A 15,317-nucleotide genomic window follows, 5' to 3' on the forward strand; every position below is an offset into this window, starting at 1 on the left:
CAAACAAACATTAGGATCCATCTTATTATAGATAAAAGTACATGCATTAAAAACAACTCAATATTTCATGTGACATTCATATTGTATGCGACTTATTTTTCATTAAAAACAATTTACTTTTTCATGTGAATCTTTTTTTTGTTAAAATTTCTTCTATTTCTAATTTGAATTACAATTGTAATTTGAAATAAAGCTTCGAGTAAATAACCTGGTTGAAGTGCTGCACAAAGCACAAAAGAAATATTCGCTAGGTGTCCAAATAGGAAGTCCATGGGATGGAAAATTTATCTCAAAGGATACTAAGAAAAGAGGTAGGAAATCCACTTTGGAAAGAACTATCAAGATTGGAGAGATTTTAGTGGAGTCAGGGAGGTATGCCAAACTGACCAGGTATTTTAATCCTCACCCCCAAATCTCTCAATGAAGTTAATATCATGGAATATTAGAGGGCTCAATAGCCCCAGGAAAGGAAGATTATTAAAAAATATGTTGATGCAAGAAAAACCAAGCATTCTTTTCTTACAGGAAACGAAATGTGGTTCAAATGTTTTGGAAAAAATAGCAATGAAAGCATGGCCAGGAGGACATGTAATCGCTGTTGATGCGCAGGGAGCTTCGGGAGGATTGGCAATCCTCTGGGATGCGCGAGTCATACAGCTAAACAATATTCAAGCTAACAAAAGCTTCATTCAGGCAAACTTTCACCTCTTAGGCTCTAATACCCATGGGCTAATAACAAATGTTTATTTTCCTCAGGACACAGCACAAAAAACTCAGATCCTGAACACACTATCAGATCTCAGCTCAAATAGAACTCATCCACTGTGGATTGCGGGAGGTGACTTTAATATGACAGCAAGCATAGAAGAAAAACGTGGAGGCAGATACAGAGCAAATACTGATGGTAATCTACTAAAATCCTTCATTCAAAATAACTGGCTGGTGGATGTCCCTACAGGCAATGGTCTCTTCACATGGAGTAACAAAAGAGAGGGAGAGCAGCAGATAGCATCGCGCCTTGACCGGTTCCTCATCTCAGATAATGTGGTTCACCTTGGAGGGGAATTCACAGCTTCCATTCTTCCTGTCTCAGGATCAGATCACTGGCCCATCGAACTGCAATGGAATAGGCCAGGTAACAACATCAAACGTCCCTTTCGTTTTGAAGAATTCTGGTTTACTCACCCGGACTTTGAGAGGCTAGTTAGATCAACTTGGGTCCACTTCAATCCATCTGAAGGTACCAGGATGGCGAGATTTCAACAAAAGCTTAAACACCTTAAAGGGGTGATTAAAAGATGGAATCATAATACATTTGGCACCATATTCACAGAACAATCTTCTCTCAATTCGGAAATGAAGAAAATTTAGCAAATCATCATCTCTGACAGGCGCACGGAGGAACTAACCAAGCAGGAGCAAGCTTTAGAAACCAAAATCATAGAAAGAGCTAAACAGGAGGAAATATTATGGCGACAGAAATCAAGAATCAGATGGTTAAAAAATGGAGAAAAGAACACCAAATTCTTTCATAAAACCACGGTTCAACGCAGAATGATCAATCACATCTCTCATATCAAAAATGAACAGGGGAATAAAGTTGAAACGCATGAAGGCATTGAAGAGGAATTCCTGAATTACTTTAAGAAGGCGCATCAGGAACCCGATCTTAATAGAATGCCGGCCATCAATAAGATCATCAAGAATATCCCAAAGTTAATAACAGAGGAACACAACAGTCTTCTCCTCAAACCCATTAATTTAGCAGAAGTTGAAGAAGCTATGCGGAACCTGAAGGAAGGCAAAGCGCCAGGTCCGGATGGCTTTACTTCAAATTTTTTTCACAAGTTCTGGGACTTGGTTAAGGAGGAAGTCTGGCAGGTTGTAGAGGAATCTAGAGCACTCAGATGGATGTATCCTGGATTAAATGCTACCTTCATAGCCTTAATTCCAAAAGGAGAAGATTCCAATACCCCAGACAAATATAGACCGATCGCTCTATGTAATATCATATACAAAATAATTTCTAAAGTCATAGCGACAAGATTAAAGCCGCTGCTCCCTCTGATCATCTCGCCCGAGCAATCGGGTTATGTTGAAGGTCGTCAAATAACAGATGGTATCATTCTAACGCATGAGATAATCCACTCCTTAAAGCAAACCAAGAAACCAGGTATGTTGCTCAAACTAGACTTATCCAAAGCATTCGATAGTCTTAGTTGGGCTTATATTCAAAAAATCCTTTTAGCCTTTGGTTTTGCTCACTCATGGGTAAGATGGATTTTCAATCTTCTATCTTCAGCATTCTTTTCTGTCTTAATTAATGGCATTCCTTCAGCTACTTACCGGCCCTCCAGAGGCATTAGACAAGGTGACCCCCTATCTCCTTTCATTTTTGTCATCATGGCTGAGGGCTTAGGTAGATACATCACCTCTGTTAGACTTTCCCAGCAATTAAGAGGCCTTTCTTTCAATAACTCCCCGGTCTACTCACATCAGAAATTTGTTGATGATAATATGCTTTATGGACATCCTTCAGTGCAAGAAGCTCGTCTCCTCAAATCTATCCTGACAACCTTTTCTGATGCTTCAGGAGCCCTCATAAATCGAGTTAAATCCCAAATCTTCTTCTTTAATACCCCTGTGCCCACTCAGAGATCTATAGAACGAATCTTGGGATTCACTACTGCCTCTCTGCCCTCCAAATATCTAGGTGCCCCTCTAATGGCCTCGGCCCTGAAGCACTCCTCCTGGAAGCCACTCTTGGAAAAACTTGAGGCTCAGCTTACCCTTTGGACTAATTGAGCTCTGAATATGGCCAGCAGAATCGTCCTTATCAAAGCGGTCCTTCAATCCATGCCCCTCTATCTTTTTTCTATCCTAGCCGCCCCAAAATGGGTCCTTAAAGAAATCAAGAATTTGCAGCGCAATTTTCTATGGGGCAGTTCAGGGCAAAACAGAAAATGGGCTTTAGTGAAGTGGGATAAAGTTTGTCTTCCTAAAATAGCAGGAGGTATGGGGTTAAGGGATCCTGAGCACAGCAACAGAGCAATGGGGGCAAAGATCTGGTGGAGATGGCTTGCCTATCCCAACACTCCATGGGCCTCTCTTTGGACAGCCAAATACACAAGCAACTGTCCTATAGAGGAAAGAATAAGATTGACTGAGCTAAGCACGGGTTCGGTATTGTGGAATTCAGCCTTGCAACAAAGAAGCCTCATACAAGAACACAGTTTTTGGGAAATTAAAAACGGATCCACTGCGAGATTCTGGGGGGATTCATGGCAACAATTACCAAGGTTAAGAGATATTTTTCAAAATCACCATATTCCAGAACGAGAAATGAATCAACAGGACACAGTCAGACAGTTCTGGAAAACAGGTACCACTCAAGAGCACAGGCATTGGCAAGATGCTACTCAATTTTTATCCAACTGCTCTGAGCAAACAAAACATTACCTCAACACAGAACTCCAAAAAAGGCAAGTCACTACCTCAGAAGGCATGGATATCCTCAGGTGGGGATATGAAGAGAAAGGACACTTCACCACAAAGGAAGCATATAAGATTATCATCCAAGATCAGCTCAACAAAGATAAACTTTGGGAGGTAATTTGGCGCTCTACCAACTGGCCGAAAGTCTCCACGTTCTTATGGCTTCTTTGCCATAATCGTATCCTGACCTGGGATAATCTTAGACGACGAGGCTTCTCAGGACCTTCTATATGCCTAATGTGTATGGAGGAGGAGGAAACTGCTATTCATTTGATGCAAACCTGCCACGTTAGCAGAAAACTCTGGGAGAAGGCAGTTTTTCGCAGTAAAAAAGAAGGCAGAGTACAGGGAGACATTAAAGCGACTATGTGTAAATGGGATCATCCGCCTTATCAAAGCAATTTCCTCAACGCTCTCTGGCAACTAATCCCAGGACTATTAATGTGGAATTTATGGAAAGAGCGTAACAGAAGAATCTTCAAAAATCACTCTTTGTCGCTAGAGCAAATATGGTCCAAACTTCATCAGAATCTAGTGGAAACTCTGTTAACTAGAGAATGGCATGCGGAAGACTTCCCCACTACACCTCAGGAGAAAACAATATGGGATAATTGGAGCATTCAGATAAATCAAACAACCGCTGGGTCAAAGAACCACACAGTGCAGGGATCAGAGTTAAATACTTGGACTCCACCTCCCATCAATATGTTCCAGCTCAACTTTGATGGTGCCTCTAAAGGGAATCCAGGAAAGGCAGGATATGGAGGTGTCTTCAGGGATCACAATGGCAATCCTCAATGCATATTCATGGGATCGATCGGATGGGACACAAACAACTCCGCAGAATTGGAGGGTTTATGGAGAGGTCTTAAAATAGCTCAAAGAAATGGTTTTTTCCCTCTCATAGTTGAAGGGGATTCCCAAATCATAATCAGAATGCTCACTAAAATGTTGCACGGTACTCCCGCTCATAAAGTAAGTAAAAGTTGGCGAATGGCTCAAAGGTTAGAGCTAATCTACAATTGGCTGGTTCAGCATCAAGCTATTTCTTGCAAACATATCAGGAGGGAAGGCAATAAGCTTGCTGACTGTCTTGCCAACCTTGGGGTGGAAGCCCAAAATGGTCACTTTGAAGGTCCTATCTCTAATCTTGATTCAGAGAACCAGTTAGTCAAAATTCAGGAGATTGTCATTAGTGACAAAGCTCAGATCAAGAGATCCCACCCAGATGCGGGTGCTTCCTCCAGGTTACAATGACTTGCCGCACTAAACCGACAATTGGCTTCATCGCTGGCAGCGGGGCGTACTGTTTGGTACAGGAGGCAGTTATGATTTATAGGCTCAAGGTGGTAGCATTTAGTATGGAGCTCTCTCGAAATTGGTTAGAGTTAAACCCAAGCATGGCAACCAGGATGGCGCATGGGCTCTGGGTACTGCAACCAAGTCATAGCATTTATGTTCCAGCGATCTTTAATACCATGTCGGGTCTGCCTTGGAGCATAGTCATTTGTGTTTGGAGCGGGAGACGTCGGAAGGTTCACAGAGCTCCCTCTGCTCTGGTTCATCGGCACTTCATTTGCCTACAGCCATTTTCTGCTCCCGCTTGCAAAATGCGAAGGCGTGGCATTCCTCGGTGGGGTAGCAACTAGGGTAATAGGGGGGGTTGTGCTCATCCTGCACCCCCGATAGTCAATCCTATTTCTTCAATTCTGCCATCTCCTCTGTCGCTCGAATCTGAGAGGGCTCGTCCGAATAGTTCGTTTCAGACTTCTAGTTTTTCTTTTCAGAGTGAGGTCAACAAGCCTATTATTACTGTCAATTTCACTATTTTGGTTGTTGAAGTAGAAGGTAGTCCCTCCAGCTCTGTTCCCTCTGAGAATGAACCTTCTCAAGATGAAGGCATACTACTTGGGGATTTATCCGGGCGGGTTTATCGCGCGGACCGTCAGCATGATGCTCCTGAACAAACTCGGCCTATGAATCCAGTTCAGGAAGGCGCTCAGCATCAGAGTCCGAACTCAACTCCAGCTCAGGTTAATGCTCCTCCTTGTGGTCCCTCTCGCAGACACTCTGGATTCCTGCACCTGGTCACCCATCCCAATGGTGAGCCAGTCCTGGATGAAGAAGGCTATGTCACCTGGGTAGCATCCCCCAGTCCGGAAAGGGAGGAAGCGCCACTGTCCCCGAATCATGCCGGTTCAGCTCAGTAATTTCTGGCCGGGTGGCCATCCTGCTCTTATTTTTTGTCTTTTTGCTCTTACGGCCCTGGATAGGAAGTTAAAAGTTGATGACTGGTTCACTCTGTCATTTGATTTTGTCAATATCAGAGATTTTTTGCTTCGGTTTGTTAATGTAGGTCTAGAAATCCATAAGCATGCTACATCTTGTCTGCAGGACCTCTATGTATTTTTGACTGAAAGGATCTATTGCAAAATCCATGCTTTTACAGCTGAGGATTGGTTGAGGCCTCCTCTCGAATTGTAACCTCTATGTACATATTTTTACTTTTTTAATAGAATTAGCTTTTACCGAGAAAAAAAAATATGAATTTACCAATTCTGCATAGAAATCATAAGAAACATTCACAATATAATATGAAGAACAAATGGGTACCTACTTCATATGGATTAAAAAATGCTTCTACTACTTAATGTGAATTACAAGTGTAATATTAGTTGGATCTCCAATATATCTTAAGCCATATTTTCACTTTATTTTTAGTACTATTAAATGTTGTTATGTCCTACCTCATTTTATTGTTAGCATTGTAATAAAAATATGCATTTCTCTATAGAATTAGTACTAACATGTAATATTGATTTTTTTTCGAGAACGCTATAGGTAATGACCACGAAGATGATGATATAGACTATGTTTAGATTACATCATATATCAGAGATGATGATGATGATGATGGCGATGGCATTGGTGATGATTATGTGGATGATATTATCAGGATGGTCAGGATGATGATCATGGAAATGATCATGAGGATGAGATTGACTATGATCTTCGTGGTGCTAGCTAGCCATGCATTATTTTTTATATTTAGTTGGATGTCTTAATATGGTAATCATGTTGGCATTATGGCTAAAGTGTTGTCCTTGATGGCAACCCATTCAGGTGATAGATCACAGTACTTCAAGTCAGCAGCAGAGATTGATGATCAGCTATCAAATATTGAAGAAAATAAGGGGTACGCAGGTACACCTTACATAATGTGCGTACACGTAGGTCGGTGTTACATAAAGTGCGTACATACCCGCAGTTATCCCGTTCAGGAGGTGCGTACCCCCAGTGCACACATTTCAAGGCAGAGAAAAGCACACGTGGGGTTTCTTATGTTTAACCTTTGGTATTTAGCCGACGGTTTTGTGTTATTATGGTGTCGGCCCGTGGTATTGATCCATGATTTAAGGAAGAGCTTTCCTATATAAAGCAAAGGAGATCATTTGGCTTGAGTATGTTTTGTGTTGAATATCTTATGAGGATCTCTTGGGAGTAATGTCTAGATCTAAATAAGGTGAATCTACTGATGGATTGAGATCTCTTCGGCGCATGTTCAGATATGTAGATCTGACTATCTGGGTTATTTCTGAAGTCTTGAAATCATCTATGCCCGAAGGTATGTAGGTACAGTGAAAGAAAAGTGCGTACATACGTAGGAACGAAGCGTTTCAGGTGCGCCGGTACGCAGGCACAGAAGGGTTGCAGGTGCGGAGGTCCGCAGGCAGTTCAATGGATACAGTGCGTATGTAAGCAGGCGAGCAGTTGAGCAAGGTGCGTACGTAAGCAGGCGAACAGTTGAGCAGGGTACGTACGTAAGCAGGCGAGTAGTTGAGCACGATGCTTACTGTAAGCAGGCAGTACATGGGTGAACCTGCTTACTTCTCTTAAAATCTCTGTTTATCATTGCTGTGTTCTGGGTTTGGTTCTATTATTGTTGATCTGGTTACTACAGTTGACTGGGTGATTCTCTTATACTTGATGATCATTTGATGCTTATGGATCCAGTTTGAAAATTTATGAAAAGTGGTCCTTGTAAGAAAAGAAGTAGGGGGTTGTAGCTCCCTTCCAGGAGAGACTGGAAAACGAGAGAGAGTTGTAGCTCTCTGCAGGTTGCAGCCTCCGTACTGGTAAAGGATTGCACCAGTACAAAACCATTGTAAAAGGAGTTTCTAATTTGAAAGAAGATAGAGACATATTGCAGCAGGTGCTTTTCACCCACATTGGGTTTCCACCTTACATCTTGTGTTCTTTGGTGTGACTATCTGTTTTCTTTGTTCATGCTCATTATTTTATGGTACTGACATGCAAAACTAATTCAAAGAACAAATAAGGAAGATTTAATAAAAGAATTAGATAATACTGATTCACCCCCCCTCTCAGTATTATTTCCAACAATTGGTATCAGAGCAGGTCCTTCAGAGAAGCTTGATTGCTTGAAGGTAGATCGTTCATCATGAGCAACTACGAGAGAGAAGCATCCATCAGGTCACCAGTTTTTGATGGGACAAACTTCAATTATTGGAAGGTAAGAGTTACTGCGTATCTTCAATCTCTTGGTACAGAAGTTTGGGACATCGTAGAGACAGGCTACGCTTTTCCTTCAGCTACTCCTACAGATGCAGCCGAGAAAAAGAAGTATGAAACAAATGCGAAAGCAGTCAGTACTCTATTAGGATGTATATCTCAATCAGAATTCATGAAGGTAATGCACTATAAATCCACAAAAGAGATATGGGACAAAATTGTCACGAGCTATGAAGGAGATGAACAGGTAAAGCATGCTAAACTTCAAACTCTCAGAATTCAGTATGAGACTCTCAAAATGTATAATGATGAAAGTGTGTCTAACTATTTTCTTTGGGCAGATGAGGTTGTTAATTGTATGAAAAATTTGGGTGAAGAAATAAAAGAGGCTATTGTGGTTGAAAAGGTTCTAAGATCATTGTTCCCCAAGTTTGAATCTAAAGTATTTGCAATAGAAGAAAAGGAAAATCTACGAATTCTTACTATGTCTCAGCTACATGGAATTCTAACTGCTTATGAAATGAGAAAGGGAGGTCCATCAGACAGAAGAGAAGCTGCTTTCAAGGCATCAGGCAAAGGAGATTATTATGAAGCAAGCCACGTCCCAGAAGAAGAGGAAGAAGAATCAAATTTTGTCAGAAATCTTCAAAGGGGTTATGGAAGGTTCAGAGGTAAGTTACCTTTTAAATGCTTTGCTTGTGTAAGAGTAGGTCATTATGCTGCAAAATGTCCTTATAAGGATAAAGGAAAGGAACCTGCTAGATGGAACAAGAAACAGAACGCAAATAAGAAAAGCTACTACACTCATGAAGATAGTGATGGTCTATCAAACAGTGATGAAGATGAACAAGGTAATGAATATAAGTTGTTAATGGCATTTGAAGATGATGATTATATGGATGCTATAGATGTGGATAACCTTTATGATGAAATTACTAGACTCAAGAGATGTATAGAAGAAAAGAACATGATCATTGATACTCTACAATTTCAAATTGATGAAAAGGAAAAACATCTTGAAAAATTAGAAGGTGAAATTGTTGGTCTTAGAAAAGAGATTGAGAAAACAAAAGCTATTAATCTCAAGTTTGTCAAAGGATCTGAAACTTTGGATGAGATTATCAATGTGCAGCGGTCTCCACTAAACAAGACAGTCTGGGCTATAATGGAGAAACTTCTCAAGCATCCACCTCAAAAAGTTATCTTGATGCAGCAAGAAGAAATGAGAAAAAGCACAATGAAGATCATTAGGTAAAGCAGGGATGAATTACAAACAGAAACTATCAGGGGCAATCCATCTTAAGGGTGAACAAAAGCTACAACCAGCCACAGGTAAAATCTTCTCAATTTGGTTCAAGAATAGACGACAATAGAAATTACAATCAATTGGCTGGTAGATTCGATAACCGCAGAAGTTTCTTCAATGGACAATGCTTTTCTTGCCATAACTTTGGTCACAAAGCAGCTCAATGTGTTGCATATAAAACAATCATGACTAGGGAAGCTCAAAAACAAAGAAGTATGACCGGGATAACAAAAAGGACCTATAACAACTTCTCGGTTCTTGAAAATGAAGTTGAATGTTCTATTTGCAATAACTTTGGTCATGAAGACTCTGAATGCAGGAGTAGGTTTCAGCAGAAAAAGGAACAAGCCTCAAGCACCAAAACATGGAGAATAAAGGAACCACAAACAGAAAGATGTGGGATAGCATTTTATGCAGAGGGATAGGAAAATCTATGGTACATTGACAGTGGATGTTCGAAGCATATGACAGGTGATAAAGAAAAACTTGAGTCATATTCTGCTCTAGAAAAAGGAAAGAAAGTCTCTTTTGGAAATGATACTCCTGCAACTATAAAAGGAAAAGGCATTGCTCAGTTAAAAGAAAAAGTCAAGGCTGGAAATGTTTTGTATGTTGATGGATTGAAGCATAATCTTCTAAGTGTCAGCCAGATGTGTGATCAAAGAACCGAGGTTATATTCAGATCAAATGGATGTCTTGTTCGTGATCTTGATACAGGTAAAACAGTGATCAAAGGCAAAAGAACTCCAAATAATCTGTACATATTTGAAGAAGGACAACAACAATGCTATCTGAGCAAGGATGATGAGCACTGGTTATGGCATCGGAGGTTGGGACATCTAAGCTTTTCACAAATAAGGAAAGCATGCAAATATCAGGCAGTTCGCGATCTTCGAGATATCAAAATTCCTGACAGCACCATATGCAAATCATGTCAGTTTGGAAAACAAACCCGAACTAACTTTCCAGAGAAAGAAGGTTCAGCTAGCATGCCTCTTGAGCTAGTACATACAGATACATGCGGTCCTTTCAGGAAAAGAACACCTCGAGGAGAAGAATACTTGATATTATTCATTGACGATTTCTCCAAGTTTGTCTGGTTAGGACTTATGAAGCACAAAGATGAAGCATTCGAAAAATTCAAATCCTTCAAAGCCTTGGTTGAAAATGAATCAGGTCACCAAATTAAGTGCCTCAGATCTGACAGAGGTGGGGAATTTACTTCAAATGAATTTTTCGATTTCTGTGAAGAACATGGCATAAGAAGAGAATTCTCTACAGCAAGAACCCCTCAGCAAAATGGAGTTGTGGAAAGAATGAACAGAACAATCCAACAAATGGCTCGTGCTATGCTTGATGAGTCAGGAACTCCCGCAACTTTCTGGGGTGAAGCTGCACATGCTGCGGTTGTTATTCTCAACAAAACAAATTTCCGGGTGAACAACACTCAAACTCCTCATGAGCTCTGGAGTGGTAGGACTCCTTCGGTAAAGCACTTCAAAATCTTTGGGAGAAAATGCTATATCAAGAATACTGATGAGCAGCTTGGCAAACTTGAACCTAGAGCAGATGAAGGCATTCTTCTTGGTTACTCTCCACATAGCAAAGCATACAAATGCTACAATAAAAGACTTGGCAGAATTGTTGACAGCATTGATGTAGTGGTTGATGAGAAGGGATACATTCCTAGGCAAGTACATCATGAAGACATCGAAGAAGATGAAGGCTACCCCCAACGACAGAATGATGAAGAAGAAGAACCTCAAGAAGAACCAGAGGAGCAAACAAGAATAGAAGAAAAGACTCCATCCAAATATGTTCAGAAGAATCATCCAAAATCTCAGATTATGGGGCAGAAAGAAGCAGGTGTACAAACAAGAAGAATAGTTGCAGAAGCTTCAAGCTATTTGGCATTACTCTCCTCTATTGAACCACAAAATGTGAAAGAGGCATGCCAAGATGAATGTTGGGTGAAAGCAATGGATGAAGAACTTGAGCAGATCGAAAAGAACAACACTTGGGAGCTGGTTCCTAGACCAAAGGATAAGAATGTTATCGGAACAAAATGGGTCTTCAAAAATAAATTGAATGAAAATGGAGAAGTAATTAGAAACAAAGCCAGACTTGTTTGCAAAGGATATGCGCAGCAAGAAGGAATAGACTTTGAAGAAACCTTTGCTCCTGTTGCAAGACTTGAGGCCATCCGAATATTCCTTGCTCTCTCAAGTTTTCAAAACTTCAAAGTATTTCAAATGGATGTGAAATCAGCCTTTCTGAATGGAGACTTGGAAGAAGAAGTATACATTGAACAACCAGATGGGTTCATTCTTGGAAATGATCCAAATCTTGTATGCAGATTGAAAAAGGCTCTCTATGGTCTCAAACAAGCTCCAAGGGCTTGGTACTACCGTTTGGACAAATATCTTCATCAACAAGGTTTTTCAAAAGGATCAGCAGATAGCAATCTTTATATAAAAGTTGAAAATGACAAATTGCTAATACTTGTTGCGTATGTAGATGACATTATTTTTGGGAGCAATGAAGAAGCTATGAGTTAAAGTTTTGCCTTGGTCATGCAGAAAGAATTTGAAATGTCCTTGCTAGGAGAACTGACATATTTCCTTGGTTTGCAAATCCAACAAAAAGAAGGAGCAATCTTTTTATCTCAAACCAAGTATCTCAAACAGATTTTGAAGAAATATGGTATGGAAGATGCAAAATCAGTATGTACACCCATGGTCACAGGATGTAGCCTCAGTACAAAAGATGAATCTGCAGCAGTACATCAACCAACCTACAGATCTATGATTAGAAGTTTACTTTATTTGACAGGTACCCGAGCAGATATCATGCATGCAGTTGGAATAGTTGGAAGATTTCAGGCAAATCCGAAGGAGACTCATCTTCAGGCAGTGAAGAGAATTTTCAAATATCTTCAAGGGACTCAAAATTATGGCTTATGGTATCCTAGAGATACAGATCTTACACTTCATGCTTATACAGATGCAGATTGGGCCGGAAGCGTGGATGATAGGAAAAGCACAAGTGGTGGTGCGTTCTTTATGGGTTCCAGACTGGTATCTTGGTTCAGCAAGAAACAGAGTTCAATTGCCTTGTCTACAGCTGAAGCGGAATATGTTGCTGCTGCATCTTATTGCACCCAAATCCTTTGGATGATGCAGACTTTGCAGGATTTTCAAATCACTTGTACACCACCAATCCCCATCTTATGTGATAACACAAGTGCAATCAGCATCTCAAAGAATCTTGTTATGCATTCAAAAACCAAGCACATACCAATCAAGTACCATTTTCTCCGGGAACAAGTGCTTGAACAGAAGGTCAAGTTGGAGTATGTTCCTTCTAAGCAACAAGTTGTTGATATTCTCACCAAACCATTGCCCAGGGACACTTTTGAATACCTCAGGAAAAAGTTGGGGGTTGTTGATGCATCATCTTATTGCTAAACCTCTTCTGATTGATGGTACAGGTTCAGGGGGAGCATATAATGCATTGTTGGCATTATGGAGGATGTGCAAAAGGAGATCTTGGAAGTAGATGCAATATGTCTCTGTCTCTTTCATGGTGGATTATGGTTCTCCGTTGCAGATCTGGTTCATATTCAGGGGGAGCATGTTCTTAGGGGGAGCATAACCCTTTGCCCTTGATGTCAAAGGGGGAGAATGAAGCTGAAGTTTTGAGGTTGCCATCAAGTCCAAAGGGGGAGATTGTTGGCATTATGGCTAAAGTGTTGTCCTTGATGGCAACCCATTCAGGTGATAGATCACAGTACTTCAAGTCAGCAGCAGAGATTGATGATCAGCTATAAAATATTGAAGAAAATAAGGGGTACGCAGGTACACCTTACATAAGGTGCGTACACGCAGGTCAGTGTTACATAAAGTGCGTACATACCCGCAGTTATCCCGTTCAGGAGGTGCGTACCCCCAGTGCACACATTTCAAGGTAGAGAAAAGCACATGTGGGGTTTCTTATGTTTAACCTTTGGTATTTAGCCGACGGTTTTGTGTTATTATGGTGTCGGCCCATGGTATTGATCCATGATTTAAGGAAGAGCTTTCCTATATAAAGCAAAGGAGATCATTTGGCTTGAGTATGTTTTGTGTTGAATATCTTATGAGGATCTCTTGGGAGTAATGTCTAGATCTAAATAAGGCGAATCTACTGATGGATTGAGATCTCTTCGGTGCATGTTCAGATCTGTAGATCTGACTGTCTGGGTTATTTATGAAGTCTTGAAATCATCTATGCCCGAAGGTACGCAGGTATAGTGAAAGAAAAGTGTGTACATACGTAGGAACAAAGCGTTTTAGGTGCGCCGGTACGCAGGCACAGAAGGGTTGCAGGTGCGGAGGTCCGCAGGCAGTTCAATGGATACAGTGCGTATGTAAGCAGGCGAGCGGTTGAGCAGGGTGCATATGTAAGCAGGCGAATAGTTGAGCAGGGTGCGTACATAAGCAGGCGAGCAGTTGAGCAGGGTGCTTACTGTAAGCAGGCAGTACATGGGTGAAGCTGCTTACTTCTCTTAAAATATCTGTTTATCATTGCTGTGTTCTGGGTTTGGTTCTATTATTGTTGATCTGGTTACTACAGTTGACTGGGTGATTCTCTTATACTTGATGATCATTTGATGCTTATGGATCCAGTTTGAAAATTTAGGAAAAGTGGTCCTTGTAAGAAAAGAAGTAGTGGGTTGTAGCTCCCTTCCAGGAGAGACTGGAAAACGAGAGAGAGTTGTAGCTCTCTGCAGGTTGCAGCCTGCGTACTGGTAAAGGACTGCACCAGTACAAAACCATTGTAAAAGGAGTTTCTAATTTGAAAGAAGATAAAGACATATTGCAGCAGGTGGTTTTCACCCACATTGGGTTTCCACCTTACATCTTGTGTTCTTTGGTGTGACTATCTGTTTTCTTTGTTCATGCTCATTATTTTATGGTACTGACATGCAAAACTAATTCAAAGAACAAATAAGGAAGATTTATTAAAAGAATTAGATAATACTGATTCACCCCCCCCTCTCAGTATTATTTCCAACAAATCATACATTTGAATTTTAGCTTATTTGAATAAAGATGATGATACTATCGGTACTATCTTGTTACCTTATGAATATGTTGAAAATTGTTTACAATTTTTTTATGAAGAATTATTGTGTATGATGAGATTCCTATTTTTTTTATGGATGTTGTCAATTTACCTTAGCATAACGATATCTATGAAACATTTTTATTTGGTAATCTTACATTGACTTTTAGTTGATTTGATTAAATATGATGATGATATTATCATTTTTATCTTATTATTTTATGTATATATTAAAAATTATCGACATTATTTTGATGGAGAATTATTATGTATGATGATATTACTATCTTTTGATGGATGTTGTGAATTTACCTTAGAATAATTGTGTTCATGAAATATTTTGATATGATAATCACACATTTGAATCTTAGTTGATTTGATTAAAGATGATGAGGATATTATTAGTATTATTTTGTTACTTTATATATGTGTTGAAACCGGTCAATGCTTTTTTATGGAGAATGATTATGTATGATGATATTACTATTTTTGGATGTAATGAATTTACCTTGGAATAAAGATATCTGCGATCAATGTTGATTTAGTAGTAATATATGTATATTGAAAATTGTCAATGATTTTTTGATGGAGGATTGTTATATATGAGGATACTGCTATATTTTTTATGAATGTTTTCAATTACCCCTAAATTTGTTTACAAATACTAATTTATGAATTTGAATTGTGATATATTCTCAAATGTGTTATACATGAAAATACCTCCTAATCATCTTGGAGGAGAATACTATGTTGTTGGTTGAAATACCCCTTTCTCCTAAAGTATATAAGCCTATAATACAAATTATGTACCATGGGGACCATGGTATCCTAGTCTATAACAAGTTGTCCCCTTCTTCTAACTTTTGTTACCAAAATT

The 15,317-nt window shown here is 39.8% G+C and overlaps 1 protein-coding gene across 1 annotated transcript; it reads left to right on the forward strand.

The window, feature by feature from the left end:
• The first annotated feature begins 564 nt into the window (after positions 1-564).
• LOC149216209 (uncharacterized) lies at positions 565-1,371 on the forward strand. The gene has a single exon (XM_089389860.1). The coding sequence runs from the start codon at positions 565-567 to the stop codon at positions 1,369-1,371; it is 807 nt and encodes a 268-aa protein (XP_089245986.1).
• The last annotated feature ends 13,946 nt before the right edge of the window (positions 1,372-15,317 follow it).

Source organism: Pinus tabuliformis, chromosome 1_1, assembly GCF_031772625.1.
Source record: "Pinus tabuliformis cultivar Carrire ecotype Pingquan chromosome 1_1, CPIR1, whole genome shotgun sequence".
NCBI classification, from domain to species: domain Eukaryota; kingdom Viridiplantae; phylum Streptophyta; class Pinopsida; order Pinales; family Pinaceae; genus Pinus; species Pinus tabuliformis.